We start from the raw sequence: 19,229 nt of genomic DNA on the forward strand, positions 1-19,229 counted from the left end.
AGAACCTAGCTGTGATGCAGAAAAAGCTGGCAGAAAGCCTCAGCAGACACTTCGCCAGTGAACACAAGTGGAAACTACACAGTTTGGTGATGTGGAGCATTTTTCAACAGTGTTGTGTTGACCTTGTTGTGAAATCTCTGTGTCTGATGAGAACAAGAAATGCCTGGCCTGCTGCTCCTAATAGCCCAAGGCCAGAATTCCAAAGAAGATATATTTTTTGTCCCAAACAGTAATGTACATTTCCACTCATCCAGTCTTACTGCAAGTTTTGAGAAAGATTAGACAGCACAAAGTGACAGTAACCTTGGTAACTCCCATGTGGCTAAAACAGTTCTGGTTCACTAGCGTTCTCCAGATGACTGTGCACCATCTGCTTTCAAATGTCATCAGACCTCTTAACCCAGAACAAAACCATGTTCTACCACCCCAACCCAGCAGCTCCCCAGCTGGCAGATTGGTATTTGGGTGGACAACAGACTTAGAGCAATTGTGTTCTGCTGCTCTATAGTCAGACCTTAGCAACAGCAGAAGAGACTCTACAGAGAAATGCTATACAGCAAAATGGAAGAAATTTTTCTATACAGTGCCAGCATTGACAGTTATCCCCAAAAGGTTCTGAGATTTCAGCTATATTTGCGTCTCTCTCCCCTCTGAAAATGTTGGGATTGTCACTCAGCTTCTTACAAGTGCAGTTGGCAGCACTTAGTGCTTTTCACCTACCGGTGGACAACTATACAATTTTTATCTCTCTGGTTACAGAGAGATTTTTGAAGGGCCTTATCAGAATCTTTCCTTTGGTGCTGAAACCTATGCTGATATGGGACTTCAGTATAATCTTTGTGCCTGAATGAATCCTCCATGTGAACCCTTGGCCTCATGTTCCTCCAGTCATCTGTCTGTGAAAGTTGCCGCCTTTGTTACAGAGACCTCAGCAAAGAGTAGGAAAGCTGTAAGTCCTTATGACCAACCCTCCATATACAGTCTTCCATAGTGTTAGTTTCCCAAAGGTTACATCTTAAGTTCATTTGGAAGGTGATCTTGGAATTACTATCTGAAGAAGGCCATCCACTTACCTGCCTTTTACCTGAAACCATGTGCCACCAGAGAGGACATGAAGCTCCATTTTCTGGATGTTTGACTAGCCTTGGCTTTCTACCTATAGAGGACAAAACCCTTAAGATCTATTTGTCTCCTTCATTGAATGTATGACAGGAGAAGCTATCTCCATTCAGAGTCATTCTGAGTTGCATCGTGCTTTGCTTCATACACCTGCCCAACAGGGTGTGAGAGCACACTCAGAGCCCAGTCAGTTTGTGTGTCTTCACTATAGGACATCCCTCTTCTAGAGATCTGAGGAGCAGCAGCAGCATGAGGCTCCGTGCATGCCTTTGCAAAGCATTACACCTTGGTGCAGGCTTCAGCAGCAGACAGCTCCTTCAGCAGAGCATACCACTTATCAGTGCAGGGTTTCTCACGCACTCCTCCTCCGTGAATACTGCTTGTGAGTCCCTTGAGTGGAGTAAACATAGGGACTATCCCAAGAAGAAGAATGTTACTTACGTTGTACAGTAACAGAAATTCTTTGAAATGTGTGGTCCCTATGTATATTCCATCACCTGCCTGCTTCCCCTCTGCTTCAGATAATTAGCTTAAGGTTATTCATGGTAGAGAAGAACAGGAGAGGTAGTCGGTCCACATTGCTGCTAATACTGTAAATTGGGAGCAAAAGGAGAAGGGCAGAGGCACAGACCAATAGACACTACTAATGAAAAATCTTCTAGTTTCAGGTGCGGGGAGCATATTCACGCCTCACCCAGGGATTACCCAGGGATAATACCTCTCAAAACTCCATCACAATGCACAATCAACCTGTGGAACTCCTTCCCAGAAGATGTTGTGAAGGCCAAGACCATAACAGGGTTCAAAAAAGAACTAGATAAATTCATGGAAGATAGATCCATCAATGACTATTAGCCAGGATGGGCAGGAATGGTGTCCCTAGCCTCTGTTTGCCAGAAGCTGGGAATGAGCTATAGGGGATGGATCACCTGAAGACTGCCTGTTCTGTTCATTCCCTCTGGGGCACCTGGCACTGGCCACTGTTTGAAGACAGTATACTGGGCTAGATGGACCTTTGGTCTGACCTAGTAGGGCCGTTCTTATGTACTGTACAAACTAACCATTCTTTACTTATCTGTACGTCTTTCAAGATGTGTAGTCAGTATACATATTGCATGACCCATCCACCATCCCTACTTCGGAGTCTTCAGACAACAGGCTTTTGAAGTGGTGAAGGAACTGAGGTTTTTTTATACCTTCACCTGAGCACACAAGGAGCACACCTTATACCTTTTTATACCTTCACCTGAGCACACAAGGATGTGAATGGAGCATGTGTCACCCCAGCAGATAGTGCTGACTAGAAAGATCTCTGGTGCATATGCTCTAGATGTGTAACCACCAGCTGTGAAATACAAATACAGGCTACACACCTTGAAGAACATCACTTACTGTTCAGTTAAGTAACCCCTCCTCCTCCCGGCACTGAAGAAGGGCTCACTTTGATGGGCATTGCTACTTGGAGCTTATGGACCATGGAGTTCCACCTGTTTTTCAGTGCTAAAATTGATGCATTAAGAGAAAAAATAATTTGTTACCTAGAATTGGATTGCTGCGAAACCACTCCAGCAATGGGAATAATCTCCCATGTTATATTTGACGGTTACAATAGCATAATTTTTTGTAGTTTGCTTTATTCTGGGGAGATGCTTGCATTGTCTGCGTCTTGAACAGATGACCTGTCATTGGTGAGAAGAGCATTTGAAGTGTGATTCATCCTGTATGTCAGTAGTTGTGCAGATGGAAGACCCATGAGTCTATTTTGCTGATGCTGCATCATAGAAATCCCTATTATAATATAGGAAAAACTGTCACTCATTTTTAGAATGTTTTTGCTGGTACTCTTTACTTTTGCTGACTCATGACAGCTATTAGTGCCTGCCAAAGCTCTGACCACTTCCTGGAAATTAAAATTCACTGTTATAGTAGTCTGAATTTAAAATAGGATAGACTAGCCAGCCAGCTTTATCCCCCCCACCATCAGCAATGATCAATAATGACAGTAATACATCTCCCAGATCCTGTACCCTAAGACCTCTCCCGCATTAAGTACACTAGAAAAAAAACAAAAAATAATTTTACTTATTTTTGAATGGAGGATTTAACAACATCTTTTTGTTTTACTTTAGGCAAAAAACCTTATAGAGAGATTTTTTAACCAACAAGTGGAAGTGCTGGGGAAACGTTCTGAACCCTTACCTGAAATATACTATATTGAAGGTACTCTGCAAATGGTATGGGTTAATCGCTGCTATCCAGGATATGGAATAAATACTCTGATACATCCAGATTGTCCTGATTGTTGTGGTATGTGATAAATTTACAAATCATACACATTATTAAATACATGTTAATTCAAGATAATTTTCACTTTGATTGAGCTCTATACATTGTTTAACTTCAGAGTAGTCATTCATACCCACCTTATGGTATTATCCTGTCAGCTCTTTCTGAAGCTAATCAAGATTGACCTGTTTTACCATTTTAGACTGATGTTTTCAAGGAACATCATGATACTGCAGAAAGCAGTCTTGATAAGTTAGGGTCTTATCCACAGTGCATTTAAGTCAATGGTATTTGGATCAGATCCTCAGATGACACTCTTCCTTGTGAGTTAAGGCTAAACATATAACCCTGCAAAGTGTTAAAGGGTCTCTGTGCTGTTCATGGTTCCATCTTTCCAGTGAGACCAAAACAAAGGCTGACTGCTCTTTGTTGTTACTAAAGGCCCCTATGACACTCTTTGTAACAGCAGAAGTATTAACACAGTGTCCTGATCATGTGACAAGTCTTGTAATTACATTTGGTTTACTCAAATTCCTTCTGTAGTTGCAATTGAAATTATGCCACATTTCCTGTTCTAAATAGTATGTAATGTGTAATAAACTCTTACATAGTTGTTCAAGTTTCACCCCAAGAATGGTTGAAATTTAAGTTGTGGATGAAATGATCCAGGTGTGAATAGCTTTCATATCAGTAAGTTAACATTGTATAGAACTTTTTGATCCATCAGAATGTAAGATCTTTATCAATAGTGCTGATCATTTATCTGAAGCTTCCTGGTAAAGTTAACGAATTTTGCAAAGAATATGTGCAAAGATCACTAGTGGAAAACCAGGAAAATTAATGCAAAATTTGAGGAAAATATTTACAGAGATTTTTTTAATCACAGGAGAAATTAGAAAACCAAAAATAAAAGTTGGAAAGATGAAAGGTTCCTTGAAGACTTCCTTGTCCTCCAGTTTTTCCCAGCATAGGGCGCATATATAACCTCCCCCCCCAGATTTGTAGAATGACCAAGCAAAAGAGACAATTCTAGAATATACTAGAAGGGGAAACAAAGAATGGGCCAAATATTGCTCACTTTATTCATACAAGTTCTCTCACTGAAATCAGTGGGCTATCACACTTGAGTAAAGTGACCAAGGTTTGGATCATAATTTAAAAAAGTTACTTTGACTCTAAATTGTTCTTATATTGTTTTCCTTAATAGTGTTCAAATTATTCCAGTTAGACATTGAGGCTGAAATCTCAATAGTGTGGTGTAATGTAGAAATATACAGAAGAATAGCATAAAGCTGCACTTGGTCTTTTGGTGAAGGCAGTTTCCTGCATGGCTAGGGAATAGGGAAAGAACGCAGCCTTCCAGTTGTAATCCAATCTAGAGTCTTTGTTTTAAAAAAAGAAACAAAGATTATTCAAGAAAATAGAAAACATAATGAGAAGACCTGAAAACTGCAGGATCTGCAATATATTTGCATATGAGATTTTTCTATTTGCTCTGATTTGTGAGAAGAAGCTTAACCATACAGGGGAATTTCTTCCATTTCTTCCAAAGGAATGTAGTGAAGCATTTGAAAGTTTTACTTATATCCATAACTATAGTTTTACATAATCATGAGGAAAACTACAATGAAAGCTCTGTGGGTTTCTTGGGAGTAAATCTCCAGGATATGGTACAGCTATCTCTTAGGAAGGTTTATAGTATACAGCGCTCCAGTTTTATCATGAATTCACTTCCTCTTCCCTTTTGCAGAGGCTAGCTCCCATAAACACAATAGTCCTAACAGGCCCTTGCACTCAGGGGCAGTGTAAGGGCTGGAAATCAGACTCATAGGACTGGAAGCGACCTCGAGAGGTCATCTAGTCCAGTTCCCTGCACTCATGGTAGGACTAAGTATTATCTAGACCATTGCTGACAGATGTTTGTCTAACCTGCTCTGAAAAATCTCCAATGATGGAGATTCCACAACCTCCCTAGACAGTTTATTACTGTGCTTAACAACCCTGACAGGAAGTTTTTCCTAATGTCCCACCTAAACCTCCCTTGCTGCAATTTAAGCCCATTGCTTTTTGTCCTATCCTCAGAGGTTAAGAAGAACAGTTTTTCTCCCTTCTCCTTGTAACAACCTTTTATGTACTTGAAAACTGTTATTTCCCCTCTCAGTATTCTCTTTTCCAGAGTAAACTAACCCATTTTTTTTTTTCAATCTTTCCTCATAGGTCATGTTTTCTAGACATTTATTCATTTTTGTCGCTCTTCCCTGGACTTTCTCCAATTTGTCCACATCTTTCCTGAAATGTGATACCCAGAACTGGACACAATACTCCAGTTGAGGCCTAATGAATGCAGAGTAGAGCGGAAGAATTACTTCTCGTGTCTTGCTTACAACACTCCTGCTAATACATCTCAGAATGCTGTTCTCTTTTTTTGCAACAGTGTTACACTGTTGATTCATATTTAGCTTGTGATCCACTATGATCCCAGATGCCTTTCTGCAGTACTCCTTCGTATGCACTCATTTTCCATTTTGTATGTGTGCAACAGATTTGTTCCTTCCTAAATGGAGTTGTAACGGGGTGGGTCTCACCACCACCACACCTCCTGCTGGCCGTCCTGGGAATTAGCTCTAGGCCCTTCCAGTCCACCTTCAGCTAGTGGTGTCATGCCTGCTGTCACTGCTGTCTCCACTCTTTGGACCTGCATTGCTCCCCAGACCGCAGCGTCCTCTTCTGGGCATGGTCCTCTGGCTGTGCCCCCACTCTGGTATCTCCCCCCTTCCAGGGGACTGGTAGTCCTTAGTCCCACCACTTGCCTCAGCGGCCAACTGCAGTCTGAGGTCCAGCCCTTTGCCTCAGGGGCAAACTGCATTCTGGATACGAGCCACTCTCCTCATTGGCAAGTGAGGTCAGGGGGACCCAGACCTGCCTGCTACTCTGGATCCCGGCCCAGGGACCCTATAGCCGACAGTCACCTACTGTCCTCCTCCAACCTGCTGCCTATTTTCCCTGGGCTACTCCCCACATAGCCCTGGCACCCTCTCAGCCCTTGTAGCAAGGCCCCAGCTTGGCAGTGGTCAGCCAGCAGCTCACCCTCACACTCTGTTGCTCCTACCCAGCACTACTCTATCTGTGGCACTTCTTCAGGCAGCCAGTCCTCCACCTTTGCCTTCCAGGGAGATACTACCTACTGCTGTCCTAAGCAGCTCTTCATATGTGGCCCTCGCCAGCCCTGATTGGCTGCTCCAGCAAGCCTTCCCCTATTGGTGGGCTCAGTAAGCCCTTTCCTGATTCGTGGGTTCTACGCAGCCTCCCTGGTGCTGCTTTTAACCCCTTCTTCTCCCTGTGTGGGGAAGCCGTCCCACCACAGGAGTACTTTGCTTACTGAATTTCATCCTATTTTCCTTTTATATTCCTATATTTCATCCTATTATATATTATTCTATATATATCCTATATATATATAGAATAATATATAATAGGATGAAATATATCCTATATTTCATCCTATTATATATCCTTATATATTCCTATATTTCATCCTATTTTCCTTTTATATTCATCCTTACTGAATTTCATCCTATTTGCTTCAGACTATTTCTCCAGTTTGTCCAGATCATTTTGATTTTAATCCTATCCTCCAAAGCACTTGCAACCCCTTCCAGCTTGGTATCGTCCAAAAATGTTATAAGTGTACTCGCTATGCCATTATTTAAATCATTGATGAAGATACTGAACTTATCTCTTACAGGACCCCACTCGTTATGCCCTTCCAGCATGATTGTGAACCACTGATAATTACTCTCTGGGAATGGTTTTCCAACCAGTTTTACACCCATCTTATGGTATCTCCATCTAGGTTGCATTTCCCTAGTTTGTTAATGTTGTTGTCAGCTCCTACGTGGTGCATGCTAAAAGATTATTATAATTTTGATAATTAAAAACAGATTTTGTTCTTAAAAATATTTTCGTTATGTTCTGTTAGAGTTTTGAGGTAAAACTCAAGGGCTTGTCTACACACACATTTAGTTTGTGACATGCTGGGGTGTGAATCTACCTCATTCTAGCCTGCTGCTTTGAAACGGGAGTAGAATAAAGCACATTAATGAACCGTTAGTGTACATCAACAGAGTCCATGTGAACAGTTAGTTAGTGTATGGCAGGCTAGTGTGGGGTAGGTTCACACTCAAACTTGCCACAAACTAAATGTTTGTGTACATAAGCCCCAAGAATAACTAGTGCCTAGATTCACCAGAAGTTTTGGTTCCCACCAGCTCAAGCAGATTCCCCAATGTTCTGTTTTCCAGTCTCTTTCCAAAGCTGAGCACCCTGCTCTGAATAGAAATATCTGTTCTACCTAACGCACATTTCTTCTTCCCTTAATATAGATCCAAGCAATGTTGTTGTCTCAGCCCCAGATTTGAAGCCCTTTTCCTTCCCAGAACCAGGTCCTATTTGCTCTTCCTCACATCAAAATCTTCCTCTTTCCTCAGCCTTGATGTACGGGAGAACAATACTAATTTTCAAACACTTCCTTTTAGCTGCCTTGTTCCTTATCCTTCCTGAAGCAGGCAGAACTAGCACATGATTACATACTGGTGCTAAGTAGTTGCTATATAGACCCTATTATCTCACATTAGTTGGGATCATAGAATTGACTGTATGATGTTAAATAAACATCAGAGAGAGGCTCATTCTCTCTGTCTCTGGGTTCCCTACAGGAATATGCCTTCCTCCTGAGCCAATTCCCTTTGCCTGCTGGTAACTTCACAAGAGACAACAGCAAGCTTTCACTTGTTATGCACCCCACTTGGGAAGGGCAGCATTCAGCCCTGAAGAAGGGGCAGAGTCCATCCTGCACCTCAACCCCTCTCTGCTGGCTGCCTCCCATTCAGAGCTTCTGTATTTTGAGTGGACTCCCAGTAATTCTGTGGCTACTCCCTGTGACTGTCCCTGAATGCCCTTCTGGCAACACACTTGAATACAGAGATCTTCCTTTAGCCTGCCCCTTGGTAAAACTGATCTTTTCGTTTCCCAGGTCCCCAAACAATCTAAATATAGACATTACAAAAACATAGTTCTTCATGACATTGCCTCCACAGAGCCCCACTGTAGGAACCACATGGTTGGCCATAAAACCTTTTTGATTAGTAGTTAGCATTAGGAGGTCCACACACATCTCCCTTTAGCCCTACATTCTATGGACCAAGAGTATAATTGCTGTACTCCTTCTAACCATCCATCAGTTCCTCTCTGTTGCCAACTTGAGCACTCATGGAAACTATTTTAGGGCTGATATATGTGGAGTTCTGTTCTCAGCTTACTCCCTTGACATTTTGTCAACAGCAGACTCTGGTTTGAGAAGGACAATGCTTCAGTTGCTGTTGAACAAGCTTGCATTTTAAGGGATGTCACGGTTAGCTAGTCTCCTACAGTAGGGCTCTGTGGAGGCAATGTCATGAAACTACAGAAGGTTGTTAACTTATTAGAGGTAATTCTTATACTCTGAATGTATTGCCATCTCAGAGCCACAGTCACCCTCTGTTAACATAACTTCAAGGCCCAGCTCCAAGTAAGACTTCTTGAGGTAGAGAGTAACTGAAGGGCGGTTAGAGGAGGCAGAGTATTTATGCCCTTGGAACTCATAACTGCAGACTACTACTCAAAATTGTTTCTGTGGCCATGTGGGTAGGCACTCTTAATGGGTGGTGCTATAGAGGCAATACATTTGAAGATGAGTTACTAAAGGTCAGTAAAGCCTTTCTACCTCATAAAGGGTGGATTGATTTAAATCAGTTGTACTCAACTGGAGGTCTTCCAGGGGATACATCAACTCATCTAGATATTTGCCTCATTTTATAACAGGCTATATAAAAAGCACTAGCAAAGTTGGTACAAACTGAAATTTCATACAATGACTTGGTCATACTGCTCTTTATACTATACACTGAAATGTAAGTATAGTATTTATATTCCAATTGATTTATTTTATAATTATATGGTAAAAATGAGAAAGCAAGCAGTTTTTCAGTAAAAGTATGCTGTGACAATTTTTTGTATTTTTATGTCTGATTTTGTAAGTAAGTAGTTTTTAAGTGAGGTGAAACTTGGGGGTACGCAAGACAACACAGATTCCTAAATGTGGTACAGTAGTCTGGAAAGGTTGAGAGCCACTAATTTAAATCATGATTTAAATCAACAAGCTAGAAAATTTGATTTAAATGATCAACTTTAATCTTGTTTTTCATTTACTTTTTTTTTTCTCCTAAAGAAAAGCTCATTCTCATTGGTTGGTAACCATTAGAACTTAACTTGTAACTAAATGCAGGAAAAGCTTTCTTATGTTGGGGGAATGGGGGGTGCCAGTAAGTCAGCAATTCTGGTTAACTAAGAGGGAGGGAGTTTGGTTGCAGGAGGGGGCTCAGGGCTGGGGCATGGGAGAGGGTGCGGGGTGCCAGATCCAGGTTGTGCTCACCTTGGGCATCTCCCCGCAAGCAGCAGCCTATCCCTGCTGCTCCTAGGCGGAGGCGCAGCTAAGCAGCTCTGCACGCTGCCTCTGTTTGCAGGTGCTGCCCCCGCAGCTATGATTGGCTGAGGTTCCCACACTCTGCGCTCCAAACTCCTCATGGCCATTTCTCTGCCTAGGAGCAGCAGGGACATGTCACCGCTTCCAGGGAGCTAGGTAGGGAGCCTGCCAGCCCTGCGCCAACTGGACTATAAACCGGACTTTCATTGAAGATCAGAAATGCCGGTTTATAGAGCTTTGCTGAGTAACACAGCTTTTACTGTATAGGTTTTACTCTAAGCTTGGTACTGTTTGCTAACAAGGAGGATAAACTGTGTCTGTGCACATCTATTTAAGCAGTTTGTAGCTTAAGATTTTTTTATTCAGATTCTTAATTTTTACACTTTTTCAGAAAATGTGAATATTTCTTATTTAGTATAGGATTCATTTTTTACTCGTGATTTGTGTTAAGCTGCATTTGGATGCAAATAGTAATACAATTAAAATGCATAAAACAGCATTTTTTATTATTAAAAATTACCTTTAAATGTATTGGATACATAAGAAAAACATAAATTTATTAAAACAGGTTTTGCATTTAAAACCTGATGTATTAAACAAAGGAAGTATTCGCTGTAGTTAGTGAATTGAATTGGTCATCATGTCATTCAAGATTTTAGAACTAGTAGATCTCATTCTCTCATACACAGTTTTTAATTTAAGAAAGGAAGAGGAGAACAAGCTTTGCTGCTTTTTCAATTCCCTGTCAGTTTCTTAACTTTGAATGAACTAATCATTTAGCTCTGAATTTGTTGAATGAGCTGAAATAAAGAAAATAGTCTCTCTGCACCTGCAGAAGATGTCACTTCTGTCAGAAGCTAATTTAGTATTTTAACAAACTCTGGTTGTTCTTTGAATGCTTGTACACATATGTTCCACTGTTGGGGTATGTGTGCCTGGTGCATTCACACCAGAGACTTTTAGTCATCAGTACTGTGTGGAGCCGTGCATGCGCCCTGAGTATCATTGTGCCTCCAACTGTGGGAACAAAGAGCAAGGCTGCTCCAGCTGCCTCTCAGTTCCTTCTTCGATGGCGCTCCCAGTGATGCCTCTTAGCTCACAATTTATTGCCTTGCTTATCAGCAGCTTTTTTGTAAATAGCTAGTGCTTAGCATGGTAGTAGATAGGTAGTTTAGTTTTCAGTAAGAGCTTATTTTGTTCTCTTTCAAGAGGAGGCTATTTTCTTTCATTTGTCTCTTGTGGTGGTAATCCTTGTGACGGGGTGGGACTCACCACCTCAGCGCCTCCTGCTGGGTGTGCTGGGAATTAGCTCTTGGTGGCCGGTGCACCTTCCTCTGGTGGTGTCTCGCCATCATCACTTCTGCTCCACCTCTAAGAGCCGTGTCACTCCCCGGACCGCGGTGTCCTCTTCTGGGCACGGCCCTCTGGCTGTGCCTCACTCCACTTTATCCCCCATTCCGGGGGAACTGGCTGTCTCTAGTCCATCCACTTGCTACTGTGGCCTACTGCAGCCTTCGGTCTAGCCCCTCACCACAAGGGGTAAACTGCAGTCCAAATACCAGCCACCCCCTCTGTGGCAAGTGGGGGAAAAAGGAAGGGGGAGCCCGGGCCTGCCCGCTGCTCCAGGCCCCAACCCAGGGACCCTATAGCCGGCAGCCACGTTATGCTGCTCCAACTCCCGCCGCCTATTTCCCTGCGCCATTCCTGGTAGCCCTAGCACTTTCCTGGTCCTTTGTATCAGGGGCCTCAGTCTGGCAGTTCTCAGGCTGGAGCTCCCTATTGCTTCCCTCACCCTGCCAAGCACTGCTCTATCTAAGGTACTCCTTTAAGGCAGCACTCCAGGGCAAGACTGTCCCTGCTCTGTTGAGCAGCCCTTCTTATATGGCCTTCCCTGGCCCTGACTCGCTGCTCCAACAAGCCTTCTCCTGATTGGCTCTCTACAAGCTCTCCTCCCATTGGTTGGTTTTGCGTAGCCTCCTTGCAGGCTGCTTTAACCCTCCATCTACCTACCGCTCCACCACACTCCTGTACAGATTAGTTGTGTTGGTACATAAATCCTCAGATTTCAAAATTGCTTGACGTGAGGCAGTAATGTCACTAAATGACAGACATGCTAGGCGTCTAATCTGTTAGTTCTAGTTGTGCTATATTGAGTTGATTTGGAAAAGAACCTGAAAGAGCTGGAGAGTCCTGACTTGTGATGTACCTCATGAAGAGGTTGATGGCCTGAGCTCTGATCCTGGTATGCCCAGGGCTGATCATTCTGATTATGCCTCCTCCAGAAGCATTCCTGCAGCTACCTCATCTTCAGTTGCTCTTCTGTCACCAAAAGACTCTGCCTCTGACAGAAGGAGGAAGCCCCACAAAAATTCCAGAGAGAAGAGGCAGCAATCCATTCCTGGACCTTCATCTAAAGCCCTTAAGACTTCTAGCTGTTCAGAGCATAAGGGCAGCTCAAGACCGAAGAAAGGCTCCTCAAGAACCATTGGCTCTGAACATCATGCTTCAGCAAGAGGTGAAAACTTGCCTTATAAGCTGTCAGGTACCAATCTGGCTGATCAAAGGGGACAGGTGTCACTAACTCAGGTACTGTTTCCAGGGACTCAGTATACAGTGGTATCAATGACTCTGCTACCGAGGTGGTCAGTACCAATGAGGCCAGCCCCGACTATTCCATCTCTTCCTCCAGTACTGACAGCCCTGGTACTGATGCTGTGTCCAGTTTCACTGTTGGCACAAATCAACTATTTTACCGATCCTATCAGTACTGTCTTCTCCTTGGGCCTGCATAGCAGCCAAAGATATATTGTGTTCACTGGTCCCAGACACTCTTCTGCTTGTGGCCCAACAGGTCCCACAGCAAACAGTAGTTTCAGTATCCACCTTCGTACCAGTGAGACCGTCAAATTTGAGGGCACCAGGCAAACCTGCTGGCATCATCATCCCATCCTAAGATCTGAATGACTGGTACACTGCTGTTGGGCTACAGGATTCCTACTTTCATGTGGTCAGCCAATTAAGCCATGGAAAATATAAAATTTCTAGTTGGAGTCTGCTACTACCGGTACACAGTGCTTCTTTTTAAAAAAAGGAATACTTGTGGCACCTTAGAGACTAACAAATTTATTTGAGCATAAGCTTTCATGGGTTACAGTCCACTTCATCGGATGCATAGAATGGAACATATAGTAAGAAGCTTTTATTTTTATATATATGTTCCATTCTATGCATCCGATGAAGTGGACTGTAACCCATGAAATCTTATGCTCAAATAAATTATATATATATATATATATATACACACACACACATACAGAGAACATGAAAAGGTAGAGTAAGAGGCTAATTAATTAAGATGAGCTGTTATCAGCAGGAGAAAAAAACTTTTGTAGTGATAATGAAGATGGCCCATTTAGACAGTTGACAAGAAAGTGTGAGGATACTTAACATGGGGAAATAGATTCAATATGTGTAATGACCCAGCCACTCCTAGTCTCTCTTCAAACCCAAGTTAATGGTATCTAGTTTGCATATTAATTCAAGCTCAGCAGTTTCCCATGGAGTCTGTTTTTGAAGCTTTTCTGTTGCAAAATTGCCACCTTTAAGTCTGTTACTGAGTGGCCAGAGAGGTTGAAGTGTTCTCCTACCGGTTTTTGAATGTTATGATTCCTGATGTCAGATTTGTGTCCATTTATTCTTTTGCGTAGACACTGTCCAGTTTGGCCAATGTACATGGGAGAGGGGCATTGCTGGCACATGATGGCACATATCACATTGGTAGATGTGCAGGTGAATGAGCCCCTGATGGCGTGGCTAATGTGATTAGGTCCTATGATGGTGTAAGTTGAATAAATATGTGGACAGAGTTGGCATCGGGCTTTGTTGCAAGGATAGGTTCCTGGGTTAGTGTTTTCTTTTGGTTCCCGGAAGCTGGGAATGGGACACGGGGCTGGATCACTTGGTGATTACCTATTCTGTTCATTCCCTCTGGGCACCTGGCATTGCCACTGTTGGAAGACAGGATACTGGGCTAGATGGATCTTTGGTCTGACTCATATGGCTGTTCTTATGTCAGTGCAGCCTCCCATAACCTTATCTTTATTCCTGGACGCAATTGCTGAGACCCGGTCAGACTTTGTACCCCAATCCTTGCAATAGCCACCTCACAGCAGGGATCAGAGTGGCTAAATTTATCAGAAAGAAACTGTTTGCATAGAGTTCAAAATATCCTTATTAACAGGAGGAAGGACTCTACCAGAAAGACTTATCTGGCTAATTGGAAGAGGTTTTCAGTGTAGGCCTGGCATCATCAACTGTCTCCATCCAAAGCGCAGATACAAGAGGTGTTGGAATACCTACTGGAACTAAAGAATTTGGGCCTATCAGTGAGCTGCGAGGTCAACTTTCAGCAAGCTAACTCCACCATTCACCCTCCTATTCAGGGATGTTCTGTTTTTTTCATCCCTGTAGTAGGAAGACTTCTAAAAGACCTAATAAGAGTTTGATCCATCAACAAGAAAACCAGTCCTTCTCTGGGACTTTAAGTTAGTCCTCACAGGCCTCATGGGACTGCCCTTTGAACCGCTGGCATATTGCTGCCTTTCTCACTTATTAGCGAAGACAGCATTTCTAGCTGCAATGACATCACCAAAGAAAGTGAGAAAATTAAAGGCTCTAATGGCAGGAATTCCATATACTGTCTTCTATAAGTAGTCTTGGCAGAATTTGTCGGGGTTTTTTATATGTAATTGACAGATAATCTAGATGTTTACACTCCCCCCCACCCCCAAATTGTATCTATTTAAATTTTCATGATGGAGGGAAATTCTGGGGGCGGGGACAATAACTATTTAATAGTAGATTCAAAAAGTTAAAGCATTGTAACCATTAACACACACATTGGCAGTATCACATGTCAAAATATATAAAGTAAATCTCCTTAAATCAAACTCTAAGTTCTCAAGCATCATTTTTCTTCTTCTGTCGATCTGTAAATTTCTGTCATTATCGATGGAAAGGGTTTTGCACTGGTTTGTGTGTATGGTGAAATGAACATTTACCAACAATTACTGATAAAAATCTAATCCTTCCAAGCCTATCTGTGAAGATAAGGTCTCCTTAGAACCTCATCCAAAATTCTGGTTATAGATGGTCTTGAAATTCCACTTAAATGTGGTTATATCACTAGTGATAATTTTTCTGAAACCACATACTAACAAGGATGAGGAAAAGCTGCACTCTCAGATGTCCATATGGTGCTCTCATTTTATAGAGAGCAAACAAGACTTTTTGTAGTTTAAACGGAAAGAATGATAGGTCAGGCCACTTCAGCCCAGAGGATTTCTAACTGGATCTCTTCCTCTATCTGTACTTATTATGAGTTGTTAAAATCTGACACCATTACCAAGTATTATTGTGCATTAAACTGGAGCCCGGCTGCTGCTGTGGCCCTTCTGAGGAGCATTCTCCTCGTGGACATTTATAGAGTTGCTACTTCCATACGTTCACTCAACTTTATGCCATAGTGAAAGCATCCAGAGCTGAGGCCAACTTTGAAACGACAGTTCTTCAGTTGCAGTTTAAATAGACCTCAGTGAGTTTCCATCTCCAAAAGAGAACTGCTTGGGAATCTCATTAGAATATAAACGTGTACAAGCACTTAAGAAGAATAAGATGAAACAATTATTTACTACATTAACTGAGGCTCTGAGATTTGTTGCAGGTATATATATTCCATGACCCACTCCCCATCCCCGTTACAATGGATTGGTTGGTCTCAAAAACGTTCTTGCAATGTTTTCATTTTCCTTCAGGAGTTAGGCTACAGATGTAGATGAAATACAGTACCAAAATTCATATCTTTTGTGGTCTCCTGATATATTCCTAGCAACTTGATTTCATCCCATGGCAGGGGTGGCAAACTTTTTGGCCCGAGGGCCACATCCGGGTATGGAAATTGTATGGCGGGCCATGAATGCTCACAAAATTGGGGTTTGCAGTGTGGGAGGGGGTGAGGGCTCTGGCTGGTGGTGCGGGCTCTGGGGTGGGGCCAGAAATGAGGAGTTCAGGGTGCGGGAGGAGGCTCTGGGCTGGGGTAGGGGGTTGGGGCACGGGAAGGGGATTAGGGATGCAGGTTCTGGATGGCACTTACCTCAAGCAGCTCCCAGAAGCAGCAGCATATCCCCCTTCCGGCTCCTACGTGGCGGTGCAGCCTGGAGGTTCTGTGTGCTCAGAGCACTACCCCTGCAGCTCCCCTTGGCCGCAGTTCCCAGCCAATGGGAGCTGCAGAGGCAGCACTTGGGGTGGAGGCAGCGTGCGGAGCCCCCCTGGCTGCTCCTACATGTAGGAGCCGGAGGGGGGATACGCCGCTGCTTCTGGGAGCTGTGCGGAGTCACAGCACGCACCGATCAGGGCAAGCCCCCGACCCCGCTCCCCTGCTGGAGTGGGGCAAGCACTGGACCCTACTCCCCGGCGCGAGCTCAAGGGCCAGATTAAAACATCTGCAAGGGCCAGATGTGGCCCCCGGGCCGTAGTTTGCCCACCTCTGTCCCATGGGATAATATAATCAAAAACCCACACTTGATTTATAACTTAGTAGTCTTTGTCCTCATTCATTATCTTTTATAGTTTGATTTCCTGTAGTAATTTGCTTTAATGGACTAGGTACAAATTTAGCTTGCCATTACAGTAATTTGAATTTCTCCAGCTCTCTCAAAAAAGTGAATTAAAAAAAAAAGAAACTATAACTGAAGAATAATCATTTCAAAGTTCTAAATAAAATGTATTGCTCAAGCAAATATTGAAATAGTACAAAAAATTGGAGTAGAGCAGAAAATGTCAGCACATAGAATTCAAGAAGAAATTAACACGTCAAGTGCACTTAAAAGTTTGTGAGGTATGAAATGGTATATTAGATAGACAAATGAAATACACGAGGTGAAGTATTTTGTGGAGATGTTTATACATGAAGGGTGAAGTTAGGCCAGTGGGAATTTATGCTCAATAAGGAAGACTGAGGCAAGTTTTGTTTACTGTAAGAAACTTTAGATCTTTTCCTGGCAGCCAGCTCAGCAAGCAGCTGGCTGTTTGCTTAAGATTTTTTCCCTTTTTCATGCCTTCCCCTAGATGGCAGACTGAGATTGAGCTGTTCACAAATAACTTTTTATATGATTGTTATCATATAACACGGAATTCTCTGGGAGAAGAAGGGGGGAGAGTGCAGTTTTGCTTCTGTTGTTGAGACACTCCGGGGAGAAGGAAGGCTATTTACCAGCCCAGCTGATGTGGAGACTGGGATGTGCTGTTAGCTGCGTGTATATCTAAGGTTTCCTCCAGCAGAACCACAGAGATGTGCTGAAGGGTGGATACAGAGCTTCACGTACCACTTCCAGACACACTTCCTCACTCTCCCCAGCAGTGGGAGAAAAATTGTGACTCTCCTGCAGAGAGAGAGGGGCTCCTGAATCCTCCTACCAATCATCGTTACTGTGATGCTTCCCTTATGCTTATTAATGAAAATGTCTGAATCAAGGATGATGATTGTCTAATACACGTATAAGGTTTGTATAGTGTCTAGCAAAATGGGACCCTGCTCTTGTTTGGAGCCTTTAGTCACTACCATAATCCAAATAGTTAATACAGTGATTTTTGGGGTTGGGATGAAGGGCCACTTGCAAGCCTCTCTTGCTAAATGGTGAATAAGCTCTGCCCATTTCTAATGGCATTTGAGAAGACCTCTAAAACTCCTTTGAGTCACCAGAAAGGAACAAGCAGAGTCAGGCAACCCCTGGTGGTTGCCACAGGTCAGATGAACCTCTCTAAGGTTCTATAAAAATGGGAATAGGCAGGGTGAAGCTCCACAAATCCTGTTTAATTAATAGGTGTCAGGTAGGGTAAGACCTAGTGGCCACCTTTGGGCTACAAAGTGGGGAAGCAGATGTGCTCCAGCTACAGGAGTAGGAGCTTCCCAGTTTCTAGTGGGGCTGAGCATTAACACCCTCACTGTCCCCCTTTTCCTCTAAAAATGCTATAATTGTCAAAGTATAGTGATGTTCAAGGGAGCCAGGAGAACCACAGACAAACCAGTCACCTGGCTGTGATCCTTCTTGCTTCCTCCTGATGACTTATGTTGGGGGCTAACATATCCTATACAGGGTAGGGCTGTAGTCAGTCCTTAGCTGAGTGTGTATTGATTTCACAGAATCGCATAGCATGAGTTAAGCAGTAGAAAAGTTATTCTGCTCACAACACCATCTTTGGCCCCACACATTGATGTCTGCTTGTTTGTTGTATTCTCTGTGCACTTGCTACTTATTAATAGATTCTTAAACATCAGTTTTGTTTTAAATTTCCTTTTAAGTACATCTGTGTCCACTAGGTGGAGCTAAAGCAATTTAGTTCAAACATTACAGGGTGTTGACCACATTAGAATCCGTTGGCAGCTGCTGCTCACTGGTTTTCAATAGTGAAAAAACTTGCTTGGGGTAGAGCAATGGGGAATCAGAACGTCATACAAACTACTTTTGTGAAGAGAAGAATATTATATGTAACAAATGGACGGCATGTAAAAATAGATTTTTACATTTGTCCTTTTTTTAAAAATTCAAATATTAGAATGTTAGAAAAATCTAATCTTGCCAATTAGTTGAATATTACATCCCAAGGAAAGGGTTTTAAACATTTCTAATCTAAGCAATATTTTAGAAATCATTCACTTAGTTTTTTTAAATTTCTTTTGTTCTGTTTTCTTTGTCTGTAGTTGTCTGCAGCCCAGGATCATATAATCCCCACGATGGAGTTCACTGTCTTCAGTGCAACCATACTTTGATATATGGAGCGGCAAAATGTTAGCAGAATGTCAGTAGGAATACATTGCTCTTCAGTAGCTCTGATGTATTTCATTTTTAATATAGTAATATCAATAAAATGATTTTAACAACTTGTACAGTGAATTTTGGTTCCATCAATTTGTTTTAAAAAGGAGTAATATCTAGTCATTTTAATAAAATATTACGTCTTGTACCATTTTTGAGTATTTGATTTTTTTAAAACTACATTTAGTGTTTATGAAATATGCCAGATTGACTGCTATGACGACTAAAGCTCTCTAGTTACTCACAGAACAGACAGAGTACCGGCAGTGGGCATGTATACTTTCCTACAAGTTTCTTGCCAATGTGCTTCTGCTTTTTCTAGAAGGATCACCTCTAGGAGTGTACATGTAATTTAGTCTACCTGATCATCCAATCCTTTCATAGACTGTTAGAGGACTGTGAGGAGCCTAGGCTCCACAGCAGTTGCTCAG

General features: G+C 42.5%; 1 protein-coding gene across 5 annotated transcripts in view; it reads left to right on the plus strand.

Annotated features, from left to right (window-relative positions):
- The window catches only part of ZPBP (zona pellucida binding protein), a 69,916-nt gene extending 51,004 nt beyond the window's left edge, over positions 1-18,912 (plus strand). For 3 of the 5 annotated variants that reach the window (XR_012157018.1, XR_012157020.1, XR_012157019.1), the window contains 3 exons: positions 3,249-3,426; positions 17,264-17,484; positions 18,684-18,767. Coding sequence is in view for 2 of the 5 variants with exons in the window: in XM_073329476.1 (XP_073185577.1) it covers positions 3,249-3,426; positions 18,684-18,775 (270 nt within the window). In the remaining 3 variants the exon portion in view is untranslated. Of the gene's footprint in view, positions 1-3,248; positions 3,427-17,263; positions 17,485-18,683 lie in introns of all 5 variants that reach the window. The other 2 variants (XM_073329476.1, XM_073329477.1) reach the window with 2 other exon arrangements.
- Positions 18,913-19,229: the final 317 nt, after the last annotated feature.

The sequence above is a fragment of the Lepidochelys kempii genome, chromosome 2 (assembly GCF_965140285.1).
Source record: "Lepidochelys kempii isolate rLepKem1 chromosome 2, rLepKem1.hap1, whole genome shotgun sequence".
Classification (NCBI taxonomy): domain Eukaryota; kingdom Metazoa; phylum Chordata; order Testudines; family Cheloniidae; genus Lepidochelys; species Lepidochelys kempii.